The sequence below is a fragment of the Neopsephotus bourkii genome, unplaced genomic scaffold (genome assembly GCF_033783945.1).
Source record: "Neopsephotus bourkii isolate Nb327-2 ecotype Australia unplaced genomic scaffold, CSIRO-AGI_Nbou_v1 NB_140, whole genome shotgun sequence".
Lineage (NCBI taxonomy): Eukaryota > Metazoa > Chordata > Aves > Psittaciformes > Psittacidae > Neopsephotus > Neopsephotus bourkii.
This window is the reverse complement of record NW_026900657.1, coordinates 798,457-824,475: the sequence shown is the minus strand read 5'-3', so window position 1 is coordinate 824,475 and position 26,019 is coordinate 798,457. Positions and strand designations below refer to the sequence as shown.

General features: G+C 40.5%; 1 protein-coding gene across 15 annotated transcripts in view; it reads left to right on the top strand.

Moving 5' to 3' along the window:
* The window catches only part of BCAS3 (BCAS3 microtubule associated cell migration factor), a 363,292-nt gene that overhangs the window by 210,587 nt on the left and 126,686 nt on the right, over window positions 1–26,019 (top strand). Inside the window, exon 24 of one of the 15 annotated variants that reach the window (XM_061368594.1) lies at window positions 23,294–25,239. The exons of 13 other annotated variants lie outside the window; for them this stretch is intronic. In XM_061368594.1, coding sequence (XP_061224578.1) covers window positions 23,294–23,409 — 116 coding nt within the window. In that variant the 3' untranslated portion in view covers window positions 23,410–25,239. Of the gene's footprint in view, window positions 1–13,443; window positions 13,741–23,293; window positions 25,240–26,019 lie in introns of those variants that run through there. One more of the 15 variants, XM_061368612.1, reaches the window with a different exon arrangement.

Below are 26,019 nucleotides of genomic sequence, written 5' to 3'. Positions count from 1 at the left end.
ATGTTTTTATATTCTCTGTGATAATGGGCTTCAAGTCTCAGTCATGTAGATGGCTCCTGATTGATATGGGATGATACTGGCGTCGCACACTACTGTATGTATGTCTAATTTGGTTTAAGTGGTATTCCAGATTCGGGGGGGAGTGGGGGGGTGGTGACAATTCCTAAGAGGCAGCAAAGATACATACAGCAATGTATCCAAAAAATATGTGCGTAAAATGCATTCCATCCTTCCTCTTTCTTGCACACTCACCCACTTCCAACTTCTTTTCCTCTTTGACTCGCATTACAATCCTACTTTCCTTTCTCTGCTCTCAACATCAAACAGTATATAAATTACAGCAAGAGTGCTGTCTGTGGCAGACATACAGTCCTTGTTTGTGGCAGAAGAGCAGAGCATTAAACAGTGAGTGGACTATGCAGAGAGCTCGCTCTCTCTCTCCCTGTTCCCAGTGGGAGTGTTGTTTATAGAGCATTATAATTTATAACTGAAGAGAGTGGATTTAATTTCAGTGGAGGGGGCTCGCCAGCAGGGCGCCAGCCTGCAATCATATGAATCAGCAAGCTGCAAACTCTATTGAATGGAAAGTATTATCGCTGGCCACAAACGGACACTGTTTCTCCTTAAACAACTCCCTCGGTGCAGGAAGACGTTGTCTTCATTCATCTATTTTACATATCTACTCCTGTTTTAATTTTGCTGTTTCCTACAAGTCTTGTCTTTTTAGAATGCATCTTTTCTGTTACTGCCTTACTTCCTGGTCTGACATTGGAAACTGATTATTGTATGTATGTTGCTGATTTTGTAGCTTTTAAACTCGCCTTTTCTTTTTAGTGTTTTGTTTGTAGTTTTTAAATTGCCATTTTCTTCTGATCCTGTGTACAAGCAAGTTTTATGGAAACTGAAGTTAAACATGCAAAGAAAGAGTATGATAATCCATTAGCATTAATATTGTAAAATGGTAGTCAGCTTCAATCACAGGCAGATTTATTTAATCATGGGTGTTTTGTGTGTTTCCCCTGCACTTCTCTTGCACAAATGGAAAAATCTTTTTTCCCCTCTCTTTAGTCTTTAAAAAGTTTAACGTTTTGTCCTTTGAAATAGGACCATCAAATCCAGAATGAAGTCTGGCGACTCTCTGAAATACTTTCAAGCACCCTTTACTTTCATTATATTCTGTATCAGTTGTTTCTTTGGTGTTTAGGGGAGGGGGGACTTATGTGCAGTGTTTGGACTGGTGTTTCCTGGAAGGGTTTTATGCAGCTCATGTAATTTATTAGACATTTGCAAGCAAAGCAGTAACACAACACATTAACAACCTATGTCAAATACCCGGTTTACGTGAGTTCCTTCCCCATCCCCCTTCTTTTTATAAAATAATAGCTAAGCTTTAAGGAAGAGCAAAAATGTGGGGTATTGGGTGTTGTTACAGACTTGTTCCTGGAGGATAATTACAGCAGCAGAATACCTGAGAGCTGCTGCCTGTTGCAGTTTGAGCATCTGTAAGAAATGGGACATTTTCTTTTCCTTGCAAGCTACAGGCACCACACAGACGTGGCTGCAAGGCCAGGCTTGCCCAGGCTCCATTCACCCTGCAGGGGAAAGGGGTGCTGAGAGGGCTTCTCTCACCAGCAGAGCCATGGAAACTTCTCTCCCACTTTTCAGTGGAGGATTTCACTATGTAGGAGGGATTGTGCTGCTTTAGGGGAGTGTATGTTAATTATACAGCTTGTGTCCCACACAGCTTGATAGGAGGATGGTCTTGCTTTTCCCTGCCCTACATATACTGATCTAAGGAGCTTTGTGTGTCTGGTGGTGACTGAACACTGGGGGTAACCCTTCCCCCCACCCCACTCCTCACCCGAGCCAAAACTGTGCCATGGCATTCATTTGTGCAGATTCAGGAGTGTGATCAGGAAGCCTACACCATAATTGGCCTAATCCTGCACTCCTGTCACGGGAAAATCCAGAGCCTTGGCATGTCAGATCTGCTTCCGTGCAGGCGTGCAAGGCAGCTCCTGGAGGTGTTTCACAGCCCTCCATAAAAATGCCATTCCTGTATTATGCTTTGCAGTTTTATGCATTGACAAATAGCAGCTTATCTAATGTATTTTAAATAATTGTGGCTTTTTTGGTTACGTATGCTCTGTAATTTTGCCTCACTAAAACAAGTTGTGCAGCTCCACAATCTCCCTGATGTTAATATCTAATCGAAGTTGTGCCTTTTGTTCAGCATATATAGAAGCAGCATCAGTCTCTGTTTGCTTTGCATTACATTTATGAGTATAATAAAGTTATTGCCCTCATTTTCACAGAGAGATTGTCCTGCATTAGCAAAAAAAGCCACATAAATTATTTGCAAATGAGTGGCTTCTTTTTGCTTATTGATTTCCCAGAAGTGGCAAAATGCTTTAGCTTATGTTCACGACTATTTATAAAACGTAAAATGTATTTTTCTCTCTGCCTCTTGGCACAGGCAGTGAAGTTTGTTAAAGGATTAAAGACTACATCCTACCCTTCCTTCCTTAACCATTCCACAGGCTTTCAAACAGCCTCCTTGACTGCATTTTCTACACTGAACTTCATACTAAATTCACAAGGTACATGAAGTAATTGTAGCTCTTTAACTCCGTATCACCGTATATGGACCCTTTTGGTCCCTTTAGGAGGAAAAAATGTAGTAAAATCAGAGCCTGTAGGTCAGATACAGCCTGTACCTTCTAGCTTCACCTCATTACCTCTTGTGTGTGTATAAGAACTGTTCTGTACGACAGAATGACCATGTTTTATACCGTTTAAATCTGAGTCAGAGCTAGTAAATATTTTGGGCATACAGAGTAAACTAGTTAGTGTTTAACTTTTGACGTGCAAAAGCCAAGATGTTTCACAGTGTTAACATTTCCATCCCGTGTTCTTTCTGAATGCAGTGGGAATGAGAGCTGACACTTTCAGTCATTAAGGATTTAAGTTATATCCTGCCTCTCTCTAATTTTTTCAGCACTTTTCAGATAACTTAAAATGCTGAACTGCTGTGGTTAGTTTATGGCTAAAATGCTTTTCATTCTGGTTGGGCAATAGGATCCTTTGTATCTGGAGCTTTCTTTTTCTCTAAACTAATACGTCTGCAACAGACATGAGCAAAAACTGCCACAGATTTAAAACTAACAAGAGGAATGTCACCTGAAGTACAGTTAGATGAAACTGTAGCATTTTGTGTGCAGCAGCACCATCTCTGAAGGAATGCTCTCTTAGGGAGGTCTGGCTGGGTTTATATAGTTCAAAATTACTTGATCAAAGAATTTTGAGAAATAAAATGCAGAACTAATCTTTATTGAAAATATACTTGTATTTTACTAGGTGACTTACTACTGTATAACACTACTTGTTCTCAGTTACATGTGCTTCTGCTGTAGGTCTTGCTATAATAAAGACATTTTGGGGTTTGCTTTGATGAAACTTCACAAGAGCCGTCTGTAGGGTAGAAATACAATTTCCCGTGTGCTTTAATTGTGCTCTGTCGAGTGTTTGGCTCAGTTAACTGAATCAAGGGAACTGCATTCGGGTGAGCTGAGTGGATCTTATCAGCAGTGGACTCTGGGTCATATTTTTAACTCTCTGCCTGTTTGAGAATTAGAATTTGCTATGCTGTTTTATTCTCCCTCTCGGCACATGGGGCAAGCCAAGCACGCTTTTGGGGGAAGCAGTCGCATGAACATCCCCCCTATTTATGTGCCTCAAAAAAAAGGTCATGTCCTTATCAGTGATTGTAATTGATAACAATGTGGTGGTTTCAGTCAAATCGGTGACCTTGGTACCACAGCGGGGCCCCTGTGCTGGTCGCTGCTTTCCTCACTTGCTGCTGCTTTGATGTGATCCGGCAGCTGATAGAGATGCACACAGGTCAGGGGGAGGCAGCTGCCTGGCAGCGCCAGATTAAAATAGTTCTGACCCACAAAAGTAACCAAATGCCCATATTTCTTCATTTAGCATAATTAATACCTTGTATTTCCAATGACTTTGATAAACTGTGTTCCACCCCCCAACCCCCCCACCCCCCCACCCATTTATTATTTTATTCCCTGTAGCTTTCGGTAATGATTGCAGGGGATCTGCAGTTAAAATGTTTTACAGACTCTGAAGAATAACATGTTTGGAAAAAGCTAAGATCAAAAGTCTCAATGAGGTCACAGCCTAGCAGGAAGCTTACAACCACATTAAAATAGGGAAGTTATTTCATTTTTAGTATACTAGTTTTTCAGTAGCCAGCATGGTAAGCTAGAGGCAAAAAGAATTATACAGCAATCCTCTTGCTGTTAGGAATTTGTAGTTAGGGGAGGTATGTACAGTAAGTAAAGGTCTTTGGTGTGTTTTGATGAGTATCCTGGAGAAGAACTTGCTGCAATAGCAATGAAAGTTTTGATTTTTCTCTTTTTGTCATTAATGTTCACTGTGAATTGTTATTGTCATCCTTTAAAATTGCTATGTACAAGGTGATTGTGGAGTGACTGCCTGGGTCTCTGTGTATTAGCTCAGAGGATAAGCATAAAAGATCTCTGACTAACAGTAAACCTGAGAGTATCCATTCGGGACTCGAATGGCTGATGCCTTTAGTTAAAAAACAATAACCAAAACCAGCTCACAGCCATCTGGAGAGTGTCGTGTGCCGTGGGCAGCAGTGTTTCTAACTGCTGCTCTTTCAGTTCTGGGCCTGTCACAGGGCAGAGCTCTCCGGTGCTGTCCGTTCCCCTGCCCATGGATCCCTGTGCCGCTGCACTGCGCTTGTAAACAGAGTGCCTGGGCAGAGATGAACAGCACCGATTTGTCGTGATGAATGGAGCTCGGTCAGGTTGCTCCTGTAAGGCAAGAAAGATATTTTATGCCATAACCTAGTTTGATTCCTTTTTACCAATAAATTTTGAATTGCATTTAACAGCCAGATAAATGCAGAGCTTATTTTATTGCAGTTACGATTCTAGATATCTAGAGTGCTACAGAGATGTGCAGCAGGATGGACAAGGAGCCAGAAATCTTAGTAGATTTAATCCCCAAAGTACTGGGGTTCAACTCCCCCTTTTTTTTAAACATCAGAAGTATTTTATACATACAAATTTAACTCATTGTGTAACTGATGTATTAGCATTTAGGAAGAAAATTGAAAGAAAAGATTCATACTATGTTTGACCAGTTAGTTATTTTTACTCTGAATATACTGTCTCTTTTTGAAATAGCTGGTACTTGCTCTCCTGATTTCCTTAATTTTCAGGAGTTCTCATCCTTTTTCAGTTAGATTCATCCACTTTTCAGAGGCTCTTACCCACATAAACCCATGGGTATGCTGGCAGCTTTCCCTGCCCCTGTTGGGGTTCAGACCTGCTGCTCGAGTAAATACTGGGGTATCAGTATAGCTGTGATTGGGTGGTTTGTGTATGTGGAGCTTCATAAGTGGGATATTGTACTGCAGTTAGAATAACCTTGTGATCAAACAAGGATATCAATTACCCGTGCTAACTTTAGTGAACGCACAGCATCTCTTGCTATCAGGATTTGGCATATTTTACTCTTCTTGTGCATTTCACATTTGAAACAACAAATCCTAAAAGCCAATTGTAAAAACCTAGCAGTCAGGCAAGGTGGTGGTGGTAGATTCTAGGTGCTGCCCAGCCTGGCACTGGAGCTATAAACAAACTTACAGTAGGGACGTGTTGGATCAACAGTACCAAAGCTGTTCTTACTACAGTGCACCTGCAGAACTGGCATCTCCTCCACCTTCATGAAAACTCCATTAACCCAAACTCTTCATGTTACATAAAATGCAAATGTGGCTTCGCATTTCTTGTATGGCTTATTGATCAAGTCTGAATTTACTGTGAAATGTTTGATCAAGGGAGGGAGTTGTAGAAGGCTTGAGTCTGGTAGAAACAAACATCAGCACGCTCCTAGGGTAGGCCTTTAAGTATGAGCAAGTTGCTTTTCAAAATCAGAGGAAACCCCATTGGAATCTAAATTGTGTCTTGAACAGGTGCTGCTTTGATGCTCTGAATGTCTCTCACCTCTTAGTGACTGCAAATATGACTTGATAGTGCGTGTGCTTTGGGAAGTGTTGGTTATTTGGCATTTGTCAGTATTAGTAATTACTCATCACTAATTCTGAAACTGGCAAAGCCCAGAAAAATAAACATCATGGGATTCCTTCTCTTTACCTGTGCTTGCAGAAATGTTCTGTTAAAAATAGCAGCAGTGTGCATTTTAGTTACTTAGCAATGCAACTAGGCAGCTGTAAGGCTTAGTCCTTGCATTACCATTCTTCCCCCTCCTGTGTGACTGCTTTTGCACATGCTGGGTACAGTCATTCTCAACATGTGCATCAAATCCAGGAAGCAACAGAGCTACCGTGCAGATGAGCTACTGCACATCACGCAGGGTCTGTCAGCACGCTGCTCCTGGCCTGCAGAGGAGGAGGAGGCAGCAGAAAGCAGTTCTTGCACAGCCTGCTTTTAAGACCAAAGCAAGGAGTGACCCATAGTCTGGGTGAGGTGTTGGGGCTCTCAGGACCATGCAGCAGCTGAGCGCGGGCAGCTGCTGCCACCAATGCCAAACCTTCAGCCCATAGCCTGCTAGTTTGAGAAGAAGGCTGCTGTCATGTCAGCACAACTGTCCTGGGCAGCTGCAGGGAGCCCTGCATTCAGCAATTTCTTCTTCTACAGCAACTTATATATATATATACACATATATGCTGCATTGAAAGAGAAAAAAAATGTGGATGTTTTAATAAGTGTCAAAGTGCAAGTAGTTTTAAGGCTGTGAATCTATTCTTATGCTTAATAATAAACATCTGTGTGGTTTACCCTAAGATTTCAGACAAGCCAATGTCTGAAGAGCTCCTGGCTCAGCATAGATGATTTACAGCTCAGGTCAGTATTTATGCAGAGAATGCTTGGGCTAGCAAAACCAGAAGACATCCAAGGAAACGTTGTGTTTCAGGGATGACATTAACAGTTCTAATTCAGAGTAGAATGTATGTCTGTAACTTGCATATTGTATAGAAATGTTTTAAAAAAATCAGTTCAGGCATGGCAAATGCAGTCTTTAAGTGTATTTTGTGTTAATTCTTTTAAAAGAAGCCTACATTCCAGCATGCCTTCGTTCAGTAATTTAATTGGGATGTAGGTCTTTGAGCTAGTGCCTGCCTGATTAGAAAACATGACCTGCTTGAGAGATCAAGAAGGTAAATTGATAAATGTTGTAGCAAAGGTTAGTAATGTGTGAGAGAGTAGAAGCTGCTCTGGGCTTTGAATCACTGATCAAGGTCAGCTGCAGTTCATTAAAATCTGTAGAGATTTAAATTCGTTGTAAATGTACGCACATACTGTAGTTTATCTTGTAAATCCTACGTATTGGTTGTTTAGTGATATTGCATATTACTGCAATGGTTTTATGGTAATGAATTTACACCAAGGTGCAAAGCCAAAGTCCTGTAAAACATTTGAACTGGAAAACCAGGCTGGAGGGACAGACCCGGCTGATGAGACTTGCTCTAGCACAGCCATCACCCAGTCCCCAGGCTGGCACATCCCATGTCCCTCTGTCTTCATGCCAGAGCATTGCCCCATCCTTGTTTCTTTGATGATTTGAAATCTTTTCAGGTACACCTGGTTTTGTGCTGGCGCTGTCCTTTAGCTTAAATAGATTTTCCTTCGCTGGTGTTTATGTCCCTGGAGTGTTTGTGGAGAGTGGTCATGCACTCGTCCTGGCTCGCAGCTGAAATAGCAGGATCCCCTGCTGCTTTTGCTCCCTTACCTGAGCCAGGGCTTCTGATCCCCTTGTCACACTTCTTTGTATTGCTTTCCAGTTTTCAGCTTGAACATGGTAACACATGGTACATGTGTTGGAGATGACATCTAACCGCTGTGCTGGACAACGTTATATTTCTGTGTTCTGTGATACCTGCTGGAGCACAGCCATGCCAGACAGTGAGCCCATCACCATCCTGCTACTGAAAGACCTCGGGGGTTTTCCCCCAACCTTTCCAACTGACAAGCACACAAGCTTCTGCATTCCTGACCTTGCACATTCTGCCAATGCATCTTCTGCTTTTCTTTGCTCCTCAGGACCTTACCTCTCCTCTGAACAGTCCATCCTCATTATTGGCATCATTTGTTCCTTATTTTTTTCCTCAAAGGCTCTGAAAGCACAATGCTTGAAGGCCATGTAAAGGGCTTGTTCTTAGCCACGTTCAGCCAGGATGGTCCATCAGTCCTCTCCAGTTCATCCTGATTCTGATAGAGCTCGTTTGGATGCTGTCTCCCATTTGGTGTCACTCTCCCTATCTCTGCTTACATCACCAGTGTCAGGTCCTGATCTCATTCCAGCTACTCATTTAGCTTTTGAAGAACATGCATCTACTGCTTTCATCTTTCTGGTACACGGTTCAGCTGACGCTGATGCTTCTCATTTATGGTGCTGTGTTGGTTGTGCACTGGTCTGATGAGCTTCCAGCAGCCTGTAGTTTCACCGCAGCTGAGCCACACCTCACCTGCACCTCGGGCTTGATTGAGCCATCAGCCCTGGGAAAGCTTTGGGGACAGAATCCACTTGCTTGTTGCTGTTCAGACATCTTCTCTCTACTTGTCCCACAGGCTAACTTGATGACACCAAATGTAACGTGGTTTTATGTGCACTGGCTTATGTGCACTTTAAGTGGTTATACTGTTAAGTAAAATGCATTTGCAGGTGTTCTGGTAAGAGCAGAGAAAAATGTTCTTTAAAACTTGACCAAATGTCTTTCCTTAAGGTTATTCCTGGCTCAAATCTGTTGCCATGAGGCTAAAGTGATGTTAAATCTACTAAAAAAAAAAAAAAAGTGCCTAACAGAAATATTTTCAAAGTCTTTTTCTTGAAGCGTAACTGAATCACTTTGAGCTTAATGGTTTTAAAAAATCTAGAACAAAAGAGTTTTTTCCCTACAACAGCTGTGCAGTTTTATTAAAAATTTAAAGAAATCTTATGTGTCTAATCCTTTGAGCGGATGTGTAATTACTTGGCTTGGGCTCTTACACATGGATAACCTAGCTGTACTGTGAGACAAGATTCTTATGTTTAATTTAAAGAATCATGGGTGTGCTTTGGAGATGATCAACACCAAGCCTCGCAAAGGAGCGCAAAACCAGAACAACTCATATACATTATCATTTGTTATACAGATGTTGCAAACCATCTGACTAGCAGATATAGTGCAGTTTGCAAGAGGATTAGCAAATGGTGGCAGAGTATGTAGAATAAAAAAATTGGAAAACTGACTTCGGAAGATGTTTCCACTTCCCACATCTTTGGTTTTCCCCCTGTATTTGGGTGTTTTCTTTTGATATGTTTCCCTTTTATGTAAAACTGTTGCTTTTATAATCAGTTATTTAAACTGTGTTACCACTTTCTGCCTGCAACATGCACCTTTCATCATGTCCATTTGATCTGAAGTCGGATTCACCCATGTTCTAGGGCTTAAACAAGCCGGTATCTGTGCTAGAAATGCACAGTTGCGTTAAAGGGAGTTTTGTACCTGTCATAATGTTACTGCTGCAGGTTGGATGCTTTAAAAATTGACATATTTTAAAGGCCTAAGAATAAGATCATACAGAACCAGTTAAAACCCAGTTCATTTGGCTTTAGGTGATTTCATCAGGATACGTATTATTCATTATTTAAAATGTTGAAGAACTAACCCACATCTGAACTGAATTATAATCTCTTTCAATCAACTTTGAGGCAGTGGTCAAACTCACCCCTAATGTGAGCAGGTACAACTCCATTGAAGTCAAGTCTGCTTACAATCAAGCTGATTTTAGCCAAGGGACAATTTTTCCTTATTTTCTTTGGATTTTTTTCCTTCCCTTTCTCCACCCCCCTTAGTAATCTTCTTCGTATTAGTTGCGTTTTTTCTCTTCCCTTTGGCTGTAGTCACTTTGGTAAGACAAACACATAGCACACCATTTGCTTCCACAGAAATCATGTATGCACATTATTTTCAAAATCTGTATTACAAAGTCTTTTATCCTTTTATTAGTTTAGTACTTAAGCCCTAGACATAAGAAAGAAGCCTATCAGTGAAAATCAATTGAAATGCAGTTAGATACAGATCTGATGTACTGTGCAGGGAGGCTTAGACACAGCACAATAAAATCAATCAAGGCCTTTCCAGCCCTATATAGTTTTACCCATCCAATCACTTTTCACACATTTCCTCCATTAGTTTTGCAAGAGGAGGGGTTTTTATGTGAATTATGATGAATGAGACCCTTGTTATGAATATATAGACGGGTCATTACCCTATAAAAATCAGACTGTACTGGTGCTTAGTGATTAAGGCTTTCTGCTGCTACTGTCAATAAAGTTCAAATTCATTCGCCTCGATGTATGATAGGGAAGCTGTAGCCATTGTTGTCTAATTCACTTAACAATGTTATAATTGTGATTTGGTTTTGTCCATCATTATAATTTACATAAACCCTTTTGTATTTCTTAATAATTTGGATTAGTCATCAAGCTTAAGGAATGTAATAGAAAGGGAAATAGAAGGGAAATAATAATATCAAAAGAGGCACCAGGCCTACCCAGACAGATGTGAGGAGCAGATTAAATACTAGTTGCATACGGTGCCAAAAAATGAAATGTTTTGGATTGAGAAGTTAACTACATACAAAGCGCAGGTTAGGTCACGGGCCAGAGGTGTAACACCTTGCTCTCAACTCTTTTTCCTTTATGGGAGGGGATGGCTTAGTTGAATTTGAATTTAAACCTTAAATATTAGCCGAGGCAGGCACAAGTGATCAGACAGCTTTGGTGTATGATGTTTATGCAAATGAAGATGCACTAAAACAAGGCTCCTTGAAAAATCTGCCCTAGTAAATTAGCGGAAAATGCACCGCCATAAACAGCTGTTGCATTTTAATCAAGCATCTGTAGAGTATATTTTGCTTTGTGTTACAAACAAAACAAAAAACACCCAGATTGTGGCAACCTCATTTTATATTCAGAAATTAACCCATTCTGCACTGCTAAAAAAAAGAGTCATTCCCGGGTCACAGCGTTAATGCACCAAGAGGCAGAAGTATGTTTAACTCATTGACTTTCAGGTTACCTGGTTTCATTTAAAAAGCAGTGTTTCTGAATGGAAGAATGATCAGCAAATTTTACTTCTCTGTAATTCTCAGGAGGTTTTTGCATGTACGGTCTCATAGTTTGAAGGACAGTTTGTTATAAAATTGATCGAAATAGGTTTGAAGAGTGTTTCTTCATATTCCTACCTCTGCACAAATCAGAATTACTCTTGCAAAGTAGTTCAGCAGTCAGGTCTTGATAGAAAGCATCCTTTATATTAGTGTGATCCCAAATCATACATCTTGGTTTTCAAAGAGTTAATAAACACCCCGAGCTGTGCTGATCTTGTAGCTTTAGTGAGCCTTAATCTGTAAGCTTGATTACCTCCTAACCCTCAGTCGCCTGCCTCCCTCCTAACACAGCGGGAGTTTTACGGCAGCATTAGTGGCATTTTGCCCAGCTTTGGCTTTAGGGAAATCATTCAGTGAGAAAGAAAAGCAGAAGGACTGGATCTGTCTACTGCTGCGAGGTCATTAACACAGCGGCATGGCCGTGGCACTGGAGGAGCTCAGTGGTGGCAGTCCCCTCCGCTACTGGACAGGTCACCTTCCACCATGCTGCTGATGGGGTTTAGGCACACCACTGCAGGTGCAACAGCGGCTCCCAGAAATGGCTCACAGCATGTGCTGCAGAAGAGCATCATGTTCTTTAAATCATACACACAGCATATGGGCATCAGTTTGTGTGTCTTGGTCCTTCTACAAGCAATATTACTACAGATTTATGTGCTCCGGGCTCTTTATGCACACAGAGGCAGACAGGAATATTTAGTGGAGTTTGCCCTCACTCCAGGAAAAACTCACAAATGGGAATAACTCTTACTCATCATACAAGGTGGATGTTCTTTATTTATAACACTAGCCAAAACAAATAGCCACCTTCTGCCTACCTTACTCATAAGGAGTAAATCTTGCTACACCCATAGTGAGGAGGAGTCCTTTTAACATGTCACAGTAAGCTTGGTCAGGGGCTCTGCTGATACACAAGTGTTAAGAGCTTGGCTGTTCTGATTCATGTAAGGTCCCTCTATGATTTAAAGTAGTGATTGTTTCTCTGGCTGCCTCTTGGCACATTTTAATGTTAACATTCACAAACCTGTCTGCTTCTGTCTCCTGCATTACTGTTGTCTGCTTCTGGAAAACAGCCTTGGCACGTCATACCATTAGCATTTTCTGTTTCAGAAGAAATAGTGCAGTTAGGCATCATGCCAGAACTCCACCTGGAGCTGTTTGGCAGGAGAAAGACCCTCTTTGTAGCCTGATGTTGTAGGTGTGGTATATCCAGCTTTGAACAGCCATCGTTACACCAAAAGTGATCCCTGGACAGGGAACAGGACAGTGCAGGCAGTGACGAGGTGGAGGTCAGGGCTGGACCAGAGCACAGCTCCAATGAGAGACTGCAGTCAGCGCTGGGAGGTTCTCAGAAGTGACTCAAATCGTACCTGCTTGATAAAATGTGAGATCTAAAACCTGACTTGTTTTGTATTTTCAGCTAATTTTGTGAACAGGTATAGACACCATCCTAAGTAAGATCTGTTGCATTCGCTTTGAACCTAGGTATTTGCTAAAGGTACAAGTAACTGAGACCACTGCTCTCAAACTAAAAAACAAACCAAAACGCCTCTTGCCTGAGATCTGTTCTGGTGGTCCCCTTGGTAGTGAAAAGAAAGCACTTTTAGTTCTCGTCATTCATCTGCAATCTGGCCATGTCATTGGTGTGGATGTGTCCCACCAGGCCTTGTTCTTCAGCTGAAATCCAGAGTTAAATGCCTCAGGTACTCCCTGCTACTCTTTGATTCAGGAAGACTTCACAAGTAGTTGGTCAAGGACACACCTCATCATCCTCACCTCTCTCGTGACAGAACATCTTGCCTGTGGGCTTTAGCTGGCTTGTTTGCCATGTTTATTTAATAAAAGTTCAGCCTTTGCTGCTGTTTTGAAGCAGTGGGCATGTGTTTATCCTCATTTCAGCATGCTGTCAGCAAGCTTTTCCTTAAAAAAAAACATCCTTCTTGTAACATTCCCTCCTCTGTTGTCAACTGTAGCATCTCTCTTGTTCCACGGTGAGATTAAGAGCAGTGTCCAGAAGGTGCTAAGGCTACAATCCTGCAATATATTAATACATCTCAAAATGTCATCTTTGTCTAATAATACTTTACAGAAAGTGCTGATGTTACCCAGCGCTGCCACCGCTGAATGTCCCCTGTGCTGCTCCTGCTCATTTGGATGAGACTGATCAAATCTGCTTTACTATGCTGGAACTTGAAGGAATTGTTTTCCTCTTGCCTTGCAGTGCAGGAGCAGCAAAGTGCCCATATCTGGGGAGAAGATGAGGATGGAGAACTTTTCTACTTGATGCAGAAGCAAATACCCTCATTATCTTCACAGCTTTCTTGAAGTATACAAGGTGCATAGCACTGCTTCCTTTAGATTCTTGGAAAATAATAGAGAGTGCTTAAGCATTGAAGCTGAAGGTTCTTGCTTTCTGTTCCACTTTTAACCTTTTCTGCTGGATATATACTGATATTCCAGGGTATTCCAGGTCAGTGTAGAGACTGCAACTCAGCTGTGAGGGTTACACTACTATTCATAGCAGAAGTTGCATTTACAGGTAAATACATACAGATGCAGATACACACAAACCTGTCAAAGATGCCATATACTTTACGCCTGGTCTTTGTACAAATAAATTTTGGTAGATGGGTTCAGTGTTTCTATACATACTGCCTTATAACCGACCAAGATGCACAGGAGTGATGTTTTTAGTGTCCTGGATATATAAGTTATCACCAGTACAATAGATCTGGGAAACAGGAAAATTGTCTTTACTGCTCTTCTAGGGAACAGACATATGATGCACTGAATGGGGAAGGGAGCTGCTTTAAAGTTTTAACTTCCAGCTACCCTGATAGCTAGGAATAAAGACAGAATGTTTGCATATAAATTGCATTTGAGTTTAAAGTCTTCTGCTTTTGATATCATCCTGTAGTTTTGCACTGCTGTCAAATGTTTGCCAGCATTTAATATCCTCTGTCTTTTCGGTGACCATGCCATGACCTTTCAAAATAAAAGTTGCAGATCGGAAGTAACTGGCTGAGAATTAGTGGTTGGTGTATTCCAGTTTACATAGAAATGTCCTCGGTTAAAATATGGTTCATTCATCGGTCAAACCGTCCTTACTTCCTTTAATTGAATTAAGATGGGCAAATGAGAGATGTGTGCAAGACAGAGAAAAATTCTGCTGCAAATCACTGTTCTCCTTTCGACAGTGTAAAACGAATCAATTAGAAACATGTCAAAGCACCTTTTACACATGCACAACTTTGAAGCAGAGAATATTTCATAAAAGTGGGAATTTAAATTGGAAATAGGAGAATGTAAATTAGATTTTACAATTACACATAATCTAATTTTTGTTTCTGAGAAAGATAGATGGCTGCTATTTGATCATATTTTATAGGCTGTTGCATCAACTATAATCATTTTTATAACTTATTCCATTTAAAAGCATGCTCATGTACCTTTTGTCTCATTGAATTGTAGCAGCAGCAGCAACAACAGATTTTAGCTGTTCACCATTAAAATGAAAGATTCTGACTGTTAGGGGAGAGAACCAGCCAGGCACCAGACCCAGAATACAGCTGATAAAGCAGGACTTTCAGAAGTACTTACACTTTGACATTACTCTTTTCTGTGTTTCCTGATCAGTCAGTCGCCAGGGATCCACAGCTTTCTGTGGCGTGTTTTGGGGGTTTTGTGCTGTTAGAGGAGTTGGCCTTTGCAGCAGTTACTCAGCCAGTCTGTTAACAAATTGGTTTAGATGATTAGATGAACAGAACAGACTGCTTCAACTCAGAAACGTTCAGAGCTGCCTGAAATTTTGGCTGGTGGTTTCCCCTTTGTTTTTCTCTGGGTTTTCCTTTGAGCCATGGACAGAGAACAGCAGGAGGTTGGCAAGGCAAGGGGTCCTCTGGTGGCATTAGGTGGGTACAGGCACTGTATTTGGGGTTCAGCTGTGGCGGCTAATGCCTGTTCTGGTGTTCTCAGGGCTCCTGTCGAAAGGAGTGTTGCGAACATTTACGCTCCACATGTGAATTTTTAATTGGAAATAATGCATTTAAATTAATAAATATGTGCAGTTGCAATATCTTCAGTAAAAGTTGCACATTCCAAACACAGGGACCGATGTTATGATGTGTTTGAATTCACATCGCATATCATTGTAATGATTACTTTGTAATTTTAACCTGGATTAAAATTGAATTTACAATGTAAGAACCTCAGAAATTATTTAATTAAAAAAGCAAAACACGGATTAAAAGAAAAAGATGGGTGAGAAGGTCTGTCCTTTTGTCTTACTTGTATGTGAAGCATTCCTGTAGAGTGGCTGTAACTTTTGCTTTGGTTGGCTTCTTGTGGGCTGTGTGGAGAGCAAGAGTTTTCACAGTAGCCCATAGGCAGGGACTTTGAAAACCCGTACATCCATCATGCTTTTTGACTTGAAAGGTTTTAGAGAGTCTACCATTTCGCTTGCTCTATGGCACAGCATATATTCATGGGGTTTTTACCATAGCTGAAGGAGTACCTTGGAAGGTAGAAAATCCAGCTGTGGTCTAATGCTAATGGTAAACTCTATCTGGAGGCTGCCTTATTTGTGGCTGGCTTCCTTATTGGAAGCTTTTTGTTTGTCCCACAACAAAGATAAATATAGAGAAAAAGAGGAAAACCAGCAAAAATGACATGACCATTGCAAGAAGCTCTAAACACATTAACAACAGACTTGGAGTTATTTATTGATGGGTTTGCCCACTGGCAGTGTAAAATGCGTGTCAGTTGTCATCACCAGTAACAATTTCAGCACATTGTGTTCCTTTTTTATTTACACCAGTGGCAACATGCTTATAAACACCATCACTGGGGGTAGGTCAGGAGGTCAGTGCTTGAGGTTAAGAATGGGAAGGGTCATCGGCTATTAACCTAAGTTTAGCAGCAAATAGTGCAGCCCTGTGCTGAGTGGGGCCTCAGCGCCTGCCGGCCTTCATGAAACTTCTGTATCTCAAATGATTTGGCTGTAAGACATTTTCTAGGGTTTGAGTTTGGGGGGGGGCCCCCCCCCCCCGAGGGTAATTAAATCTCCTACATTTTGTATCTATGGCCATCTGTTCTTATGGGTTCCCTGATCTTTGCACCAAAAGAAAACTATTAATTTAGAGCTTAATATCCTTCTGCTTGCAAACATGGGAGTTGCCCATTTGGCTTCAGCAGGGGCAGGGTTGGTCTGATCCGACATGTCACAAATACAAAAAAGATTGGCAGTGATTGAAATGTGAACGCAGGACTGATGAGTAGAGGCTTTTGTGAAACAAAACCGTGAAGTTTTTAATTCACTTGCCTCAGGTTTTCAGGAATGCGAGCCCAGGCTATCAAGAAGAACCCGAACTCGGGGTTTGCAGAAGTGGCGAGTGGTTTGGGTGTGCAGCCCGGCACGTTGAAGGGACCTGCTTTTGAGAAAGTACAGCCCTCTAAAAACAGTTCCCCTGAAGGTGTTTCCAAATGAGCACTGAGAGAGAAAACACGCGAGTGTTGCTCATAGCTCAAAATATCTTGGCCGATGTGGTCGCAAAGGATTGTTAGCCTCTTACTTATTCAGAGCATACATATTGCAACTGCACGGCTTCAAGGGAAGAGAATATTCCCTGAGGATCTTCTGCCTCCTTGACTTTTATAGAAGCTTTTGCTTTTAATGCTCTAAAGGCAAAGTAATTTTTTATTATATACTTTGTATATTGTGTTTTCTGGAACCTTTAAGGGGTTTAAAAATTCATAACAAAAAAAAACCAGGAGTACAAGACTTTGCCTATCTATTTCAACTTGTTACTGTGCAGTAATGCAATCCATCAGCGCTGTTAAAAGAGACAAAACTATGCCCATTAATGTTCCCTGTATTTACAAGTTACACTGTGTTTTGACTCGTGTACAGTCCTGAACATCCCTTCGCTGCTGCACACTCTGAACGTTTCTGTACCTGTCTGAAATTCCCTCTGTTCCCATCTTTCTCATGCATTTGACACTGCGGTGTTTCCCTGAGAGCTCTGTCCGTCTCCCCTGCCAGGCACTCTCTGCTGCAGCATCCAGAAACTCTGCTTAGAAACCTCTAAAGAAAGCTGGAATTTTACAGTTGCAGTTAAACACGTTAGCTGAGTGTTTCCAAAGATACCTCGTGGATTTGAATACACAGATCTAATGAATTTTAATGGCAATAAGCTTTGAATTATGTAAAATATAGTAAGATGCTCATCTTGAAGCAAACTAAAATAATATTTTCAAGTAACATTTTAATACACAATTAATCTAACATAGATAATTTATACAAGTTTCTCTCAACCCTACGTCTGTTCTGGTAAGCAGCACTTCTGCCAAAAAAGCTTTTCCTTTTCATACAGAAGCATAGGTTTACTGAATTGGACTCAAGAAAGTTATATAAAGCTGCCTTTAAATTCCCACAGTCCTGTTGTTTGGATGGTCCGAATTTGATTTGCAAACAAAACTTGCAGTTTGCCCAATGGATCTTTTGCTCAACCATGAAAATGTCGGTAGTATGATAGCCTTAAAAGAAGAATTGAATTCATAGGCTGACGCATGCTAGGTAGCACTTATTGAAAGCACAAAGCCACATTATTTATAGATATTACATTTGCATAATACATGAAAGTAGGAGGATTTTTTTCCCCTTTCATTCTGAGTGGAGTGTTCCAAGTCAGGCTTTTCACCACAGTGAATTAGTGCCCTGCTCTTGAGGAGGTGGCTGCGTTCAGAGCGCACAGCGGGGTGAGGAGTGCAGGGCAGCCTGAGGTTCTGTGTGTAGTGACATTGCTCACTCATTACTCACACTGTTTGATGAAGATGTTTTTGAAGGCTGTAGCATCAGTGTTTTCAGCCTCCGTAACCTATTGGGGGAATTACAAAACCTCTGCCTTCGGTTGTGTAACAGGACTGGATTTCTGGATTGTTGCAATATGTGCACACCAATGGTGTTACTATTAATTTTCTGAATCAAATCCTGTGTGAGGAGCCAGATGGCTTGGGAGCATCTTGTCATCCCAACCACTGCAAACACGTCTAGCCATACAAAAAAAGAAGATTGAACAGTGATTTCACAGATTTTGCATTAGTTAATCTGGGATAGAGAGGCTTCAAAGATCCCATCAGTTAATTCTCTCAGCACTTGTGGAAATTTCTGGCACATTGTGCTAAAGCTGTTTTGAAATCCAGGCTGAGAATCACTGCCTTAAAGAAGCTGATCTCCTCTGTGGTGATATTAAAAAGAGAGTAACTAAAACTCCCCTTGTGTGGAATTGGACTGAAACTGATGTCTCATTGAATATTATCATATTCAACATTATCCAAAGTAGTCAGTGAAACTGTAATATCAGTCAGGGATCTGTAATACCAGTTTAATTCCAAATGCTTACAGAAAGTGTTCCCTAAATTCATTTTCTAAATATACAAATGCTAAAAGCAAGGATATTTTTTCCTTTTGGCGCGCTGCAGTGCCACTTTCACCTTTGCAGACAGACCTACTAAATAATAATCAGTTGCAATCTGTGAATTTCCCTCCTCTTATCAATTATTAAGCATCATAAACCTTCTGTTTGGATAATCTTGGCACCACTTTAAGCGTTAACAGTAAATTTATTTTTAATTAAATCTGTGCATTGAGAATAAAACGAGGCTCTTCTGCATACTAACCAGAACACATATGCCACCTCTACTTATTATCAAAAACTCTGATAATGCTTATGGAAGTTGGAAAGGGGACAGTTCATTGTCTGTGTCCCATTTAACTTCAGCAGTATTAGTTAAAAACAGCCAAAGCGAGTAACTGCCATTTCCTCAGAAGGGCTTGCTGAGAGCATTCCCCTTTTGCAGAGTAATTCTTTAATATAGTTCAGAATCTTGTTTCAGCGTGGTTACAGGTGACCAGGAAACATGGGGTATTTTGTATGCTGGATATGTTTCCAGGACAGTGCTTTGGGATACAGAGAAAACGGTTTTCCTTGTCAGATGCGTTGATCTGAAAGTTTAACGATGTTATTGTTGTAGGGTGTGATAGATTTTTTTTAGTAGTAGTATTATTATTTAGCTGATCATTTAGCTGGAATTTGTTTTCAAGGGCTGTAGTGAAGATTCATCATCTCGCCATTCCATGGGAGGAAAACCAGGTCGACAAAAATAGTTCAGGAATGTTTTGACAGTTCAGTTCAGGAAACTTTCTGGTACCTAATGTAAGATGTGGCCGGGTGAAAACGCCTCTTCACGTGTGTTTTTGTTAACCTTTTTGCTAATAAGAGCAGTATCTGAAATCACCGAGCGCTTCTGCTGGGGACAGGAAGCCTCCCACCAGTGCTGTGAATCTCATCATTTATTTTTTCTAAGCCCTCTTTCCATTTGGAGCTGTGTGACATTAGCCCAAAGGGAAACACCGGGCCAGCGGCTTGCACTGGGCAGCCATTGTCTTATCTGTCACAGCAAGAACGCGTGAAGCTGTTTGCATAGCGTGCTAACTCTGTCAGGGTCAGTTCCAGTCTGGGGCCGCTAGAAATGAAAAACATGCCCCAACCGGGACAAGAGCAGGGTCAACAGCTGGCAGAGGATATGGCAATCATTTATATAAATATGCTTTCTCAAGCCCACAAAAACAAAAAACCCAAACCCAACAGCTGGGAAGGGTTGGAAGTAGCCCCAAGGCTGGTTAGTTCCCTTCCAGATGGGGAGGTTAGACTGGGGCTAGCCAGGCTGCTCCACATAGACTTCCGATTCGCATTAGGAATAAAAAGAGTGGAGGAAAGGAAAAAGGAAGAAAAGCTACAAGCATGCCTGCTTTGTTTTTCACCTAACTTAATCAAATAAGTGAAGAGTTTCCGAGACGGAAGGCTTGCATTTATTGGTATTCACGCTCAGTTTTCTGTGTTTATCACGGTGTCTGATACACTCCTTAACTGTTTAAAAGGGAAGCATATACAATATAGAGAATACTTTATATGTAATGTCATGGTCATTTGTAGACAGATTGAAGAATCATGTGAAGATTTATGCTCCGTTCATGTCTTCTGAGTATTCAGAGAGTCACATTGATGGAAGGGGAGACAAAGAAGTTTGCTGGCCGTGCCTCTGAGTTTTAATTGGCAGATATAGTTTATTCCTATTGCTTCAACCTGTATCTGTGCTCTTAGCACATTTTTATCTGTCAGCTCAAAGTAGAATCCTAACCTTAACAACTACATACCATAGAATCATAGAATCATTTGGCTTGGAAAAGACCTTTAAGAGCAACAAATCCAAATAATGCAGAAAAGAAGTCTGAAATGTGAACAGCTTGCCTTTCAGAGTTCACAACTGTGGAGTTAGGTTTTATGGTGCGAGGAAGACTTTTGCGGTGATACATGATGCAGCATTTCAAAGTCATCACGCAAATGCATTGCTCATAGTATAGATGGACATTACATCAGCTGAACAAATACAGACCTTTACATTCTGTAGCTTTCATCCAAAGGCAATTAAAAGAATGGTTTTCAGGACTGGTTTACTAATGGTATTGTTTGCTGTTGAGGCAAATCTCCTATAAAAGAGAATTTATAGGGAAGCAGAATGGGTTAGATTTCTCAGTGCAGTGTTCAGTAATGCATCTGTCCTTTAGCAAGATCTCTAACCTGTAAATTGCTGAGGACGTTGCTCATAACTTGTGCTTTGTGCTTTACTCTGCTGTTCTTTAATGTTAATTTAGAACATCCCTTTGATTAGAACTGGGTGACGTGTAAGGAGATCCTAGATTACTGAGGCCTGTTTCCAAAGTTGTCCATGAAGGTGGAGGTTCACTGGAAGTGCAGAGGCTGTTTTCATATGAAAAGATGACAGTTGTTTCTTTTTCACACAAACTAATTGCCCATAAGAAATGAAGAAACTCAATTTTCAGTTATTTATCATCTTATGAATAGTCATTAGTTCTTTTATTCAAAAGAACACAGTTCTTTCTTTTAGTATTTGTAGTGTGAAACACGATACTTCCATAGGTTGAAAGTCCTCATTTTCATTTTAGTTTGACAAAATCAAGCCCTTTATCTACAGTTTTCTGTGGTCTGTACTTTTCTTTAAGGTTTACTTTAGTGGCCTACAAGAGCACAGTGATTGCCATGGTCACTTTCTGTTTTACTTTATGTTGGTGTCTTCTTCAGATATTAAAAAAGAAACAAAACCCAACCTAACAAAAAAAATCCTGCAGCAGCCAAGCTCCTTTTATGGCCAAAAGAAGGTACGTTAGAAACACAGCACCACATCTGCCGTGGGGAACACTAAATCTCAACTTCAAGCTGGAGTGGCAAGCAGAAACTTAGGCAGCCCTTTCCTTCAACATCATTGCTGTCTGCACAGTGATGTCAGGGAAGTTGTTTCATGGCTGCTGATGGTGTTTTGTGACTATTAATTTTACATTATGATTCCTGTGTTTCATGCCATCCCAGCCAGTGATGTCAGTTCTTTGATGATCATGAAGTCATTACTTGAGCATCCAAGTTGAAAACTGGGACTTCACAACTTCTTCATACATGGGAAGAGGATTTCTGTCCTTTACTGCTGCACGTGCAGATGCATAAAGTCCTACATGTATGGCTAAAGCTGTATTTTCCGTTTACAGTTTGTCATATGTGTACCCACACTTGTTTGTATTTGGAAAACAACTTATGGTCACGCAAATTCATCTTTTGGTTCTGTAGATAATTATCATAATAGAGGCCAAAAGAGATCCTGGATGGTTTATCAGCATTGCAGCTCTTCTGACTATGAAATCACAACTGTGTTGTGGGGGAAAGAGTCCTTTTCAACTTCTGAACATTCAAATGACTTACAGTTGGAAAACAGAAGTAATATTCACATTAGCTGTGTGTGTATATTCATGTATGTGATATCAATCTTCTGCATTTGATCTTATCTCTCTTCCTCTTGGAAAAGACCAGTGAAACAAGGTAATTTAAAACTACCTGAACACATCCTTCCACCTTACTGTTAGGCCCTGAAGTCATAACCTCCTGACCCCAGAGGTTACGGGTCTAGTGCTTTTTATCCTCCCTGATTTCTCAGTATCTGCCCACTTCCTCCCGACATCGGAGCTTTGTTATATAAGGAAATTGGAAACACCACCCGGCCGGTCCAGGGACAGCAATCTCCCCCAGAGATAAGGGCCAGCCCCTGCCCTGGTGCAAGGGGAGTGTTGATTTTAAATAGACATGTGCACCGAGGGTGTTTTGGAAAGCTGAAGTGGCTTTGCAGTGGCCCGGGAGGAGTACGTGTCCTGAAGAAATGAATCAACATTTTTACTCAGATACAGTGATTTATTTATTTTTTAAGTGAAAAATGTATCTCGAGACTTCTACAGCTGAAAAGAATACATATAAAAATCAGAATACATATAAAAATCAGAATACTTTAGGGAGGTTCTAGTACCATAAAGGGTTAACAGGAGGATTGATGGATGCATCAATAAACAGTTTGATTTCTTTTGTAGTTGCTACCTTCAGGCTTCTGAATTTTTTCTCTCAACTCTTGTCTTTCTGAAGTAGGCATATAAAGGACCAGACATCAGGGGTTACTGTTAAGAGATGGATGCTTGAGCTAAGCTCTGCCTGCAAGGCAGTGAGCTCAAGGGACAATTTCAGCATTGGAGGGAGGAAGAGAACGTGGCAATGTCGAAGTCAAGCAGTGTCATTTCTCCTGAAGATGATTGTTATACTTCTGTCTTTACAGAGTTAATTTTCTCAAGTGCCCACTCCATAAAATAAGAGAACTGAACGGGATCTAGGTATTCTAAATTGGACAAGGAGTTTAAAGCAAGAGATAATGGCAGTGTATCACATTAAAAGACAAAGGCATGCATTGGTTGAAACCCAAAAGCAGTCATTAAGATGTCTGCATTAAAGAATATCAGTGATTACAAAATAGTAATTCAAATATACTGCTGTACTTTTTGTTGTCTATAAAGCTTGCTATGTGTAAGAATAACACTTTACATAGCAGTGTTACTGTTGGAAACCCTCACAAATAGCAATAATTGCAACAACTGTAATGAAGTACTGTAATCTGTTTCTTTACAGCTTTTGATAGAAGCACAAAGCAAGGTGAGAGGAAATGTAAAGTATTTCAAGTACTATTCCGTGAAGTAACTGGTAGGAAGCATCTGAGACTGATAACATCCATGGGATGTGCTTGAATCATTTCAAATCCAGACTTCAGGTCAAATAAACTTCTCTTTCAGGGCACACAATCTACCTTCCAAAACCTAAAAGAGTGTGTTTGTTTTTCACTGTAACAAATCTGGTGCTTAGAGGAATAAGCAGGCAAATGTTACTTGAGGCCAATCCAAGGGAAATGTGCAGCAGGGCTAAGAATGCAAGCTTCCCGTGGCAGTAATCTGCCGGCTTCTTGACAAAGAAAATTCACCATCTGTAACAACAGGGCTTCATGTGAATCTCTGAGCTCCATCACTTTCTTTTGAAGCATATTTCAGTACAATTTTAGCTTTGTTGGTAACAAATAAACAAATTCCTATTCCTGGGAACTAAGATGAGTGGGTTGGAATAGGGCCCTAAATATCTAAGTGACAGTAGAGGCACGAGAATCTCTCAGATGCAGAAATGGGAGGAAGTGCTGCGCATTCAGCAAGAGGTAGCAAAATAATAATGGGTAGCAAGAGCTTTCTTTAGGAATTTTAGTCATTAAATGGTAAGCATATTGTCTGTTAATTAATATCTCTGGTTCTTGGAGTAAAATTCTGAAGCCTATAAGATAGATTAAGGGAGGTAAATTTTAACTTATGTACTGGCAGTTTAAACTGTATTGTTGATTTAATCTCACTGAACTGCTCAACAAAGCACAACTGATCCATATTACTGAACAGAACTTGAGCAGGAAAGACCAAAGAAGAAGAAAAAGACTGAAAAGTAAACTACACGGTAGCAGACATGCTAAAAGCTTCATGTAATGAGCAAAGAAGAAGAATTTGTAAAATGAAACAGTAATTCCTTTCCAGAAGATTAACCAAATGGAAATGTTCAACACACTGGACTAGTTAATTAATAGTCAGGTCCATCATTTCACTGTAGGATTTTCCATTTAAGAAAGAGTCTCTCTTCTTGTAGCAGAGATAGGTAAATGATTCAAGTTTAATTATTTTTAAGCTTTAATTATTTTATTTAATTATTTTTAAGTCACTTTCAGGTTTACATAATATTAAACTTAACCCTCTTCTCTTAGTGGCTTCCAGTTCCTTGCCTTTAGGATTAATTTCCTCTTCCTCCTGTTACACTGATTGGTAGAGTTCTTGTTAAATATGATCATAATCATATAGAAACTCCTGTTTCTATAATTATAGTGTCAGAAGAATTAGTGCCTTGCCATGTACATATGCATAGAGTTGGCCTCAATTTTTATTAGGTGGTGTTAACTTACTTGACCCTTACAAAGTCCCCTATAAATGTGGCTTCACTCAAGAATTATTCTCTCTGTATGAAATTTATACTACAAATATTTTTCCTTAGAAGTCACCTTTGGCTTTGAAGTGGCAAAACCAGTGAAAATACTAACTTAAATGTAGCTTAAAGTCATTTCCTTCCTTCCTTTTCCTAGGAACATAGCTTTAAATGTATGTCTGCACCAGAGCAGGCTGACAAAGCGGGGTCTCTGTGGTAGCCACGCTAATGGACCTCTGTGCTGGCCCACTGGTGGCTGCAGAACTTCTCAGAGCAGGGCTGAGAAGTGTGTTTAAAAGCAGTGTGAGTTTCACTTGCAAAGTTCACATCTTTCACTGGGTTGCTAACCCCCCAAAACACAAAAAATCTCTTAAAGTAGAAGGGTTTGGTTTGGCTGCTGATGGGAAAAGCCATTTGAAAAATCGTAACCACATTGTGACTGCGTCCAAGGCGCGTAGAGTTTGGATTCAGGAGTCACTTCAACTTGAGTTTTGCTTTATAAAGAAAGCAGTAGAGCTAGACTAAAAGAACGGATTCATAGTACAAACACCCTCCCCGTGAGTATTTCTTTATTCCTGTTCCCGAAGCAAGTTTGACTTTGGCATTAAGTTTCAGTTGCTTAATGTCATGCTGTAGTTCTTACTTATGTTTAACAGGCATTGATCAAATGATTTCTTATTTAATTTTTTGCCTACCAACTATGCTTTCACTAACTGTAATGTCACTTTTCTGCCACCTAAAGGAAGGAAGAATGCCCCATGGGTTCTTCCCCAAAAAGCAAAGCCTGTTTTCATCACTGTAAACCAAGTTTTTCTCCCTCCTGTTTTCATCACTGTAAACCAAGTTTTTCTCCCCAGTTGCTTGTTGCATTGTCTCATAATATAAGGAACAGAGGAACAGGGCACTTTAAAACCTCATCATAAACTGTGATTTAAACCCCAACATTTTAATCTAGATGTAGTATGTAAGTAATTTATAAGGATTTTTTTTTATTGTGGTTGTGGAGCATATAGGCCCCAGTCCAGCAAAGCACTTACATACAAGCATAACTTCAAACATGCAAGGAGCTGAAGTCAAGTATGTGCTTAAGTACTTCCTTTGCTATATGCTGCCTGCCAGTGACACACCGTGGGGTGTTTGATTTCCACAGTAGCAGGTAAGTTGTTTTATAAATCTCTCCATATTATGAAGTGATTTAATGACAACTTTTTAACTTGAAATAATCATTCCTGGCTTTCTTGGCATCAGATGAATTAAACTCCCTGTTTTCATACATAGGTTTGTAGTGTCTGCATTTAAAAATGCATAATTTCACGTTCTGGCAATGCCAGGTCTCAGAGAGGCCAGGTTGT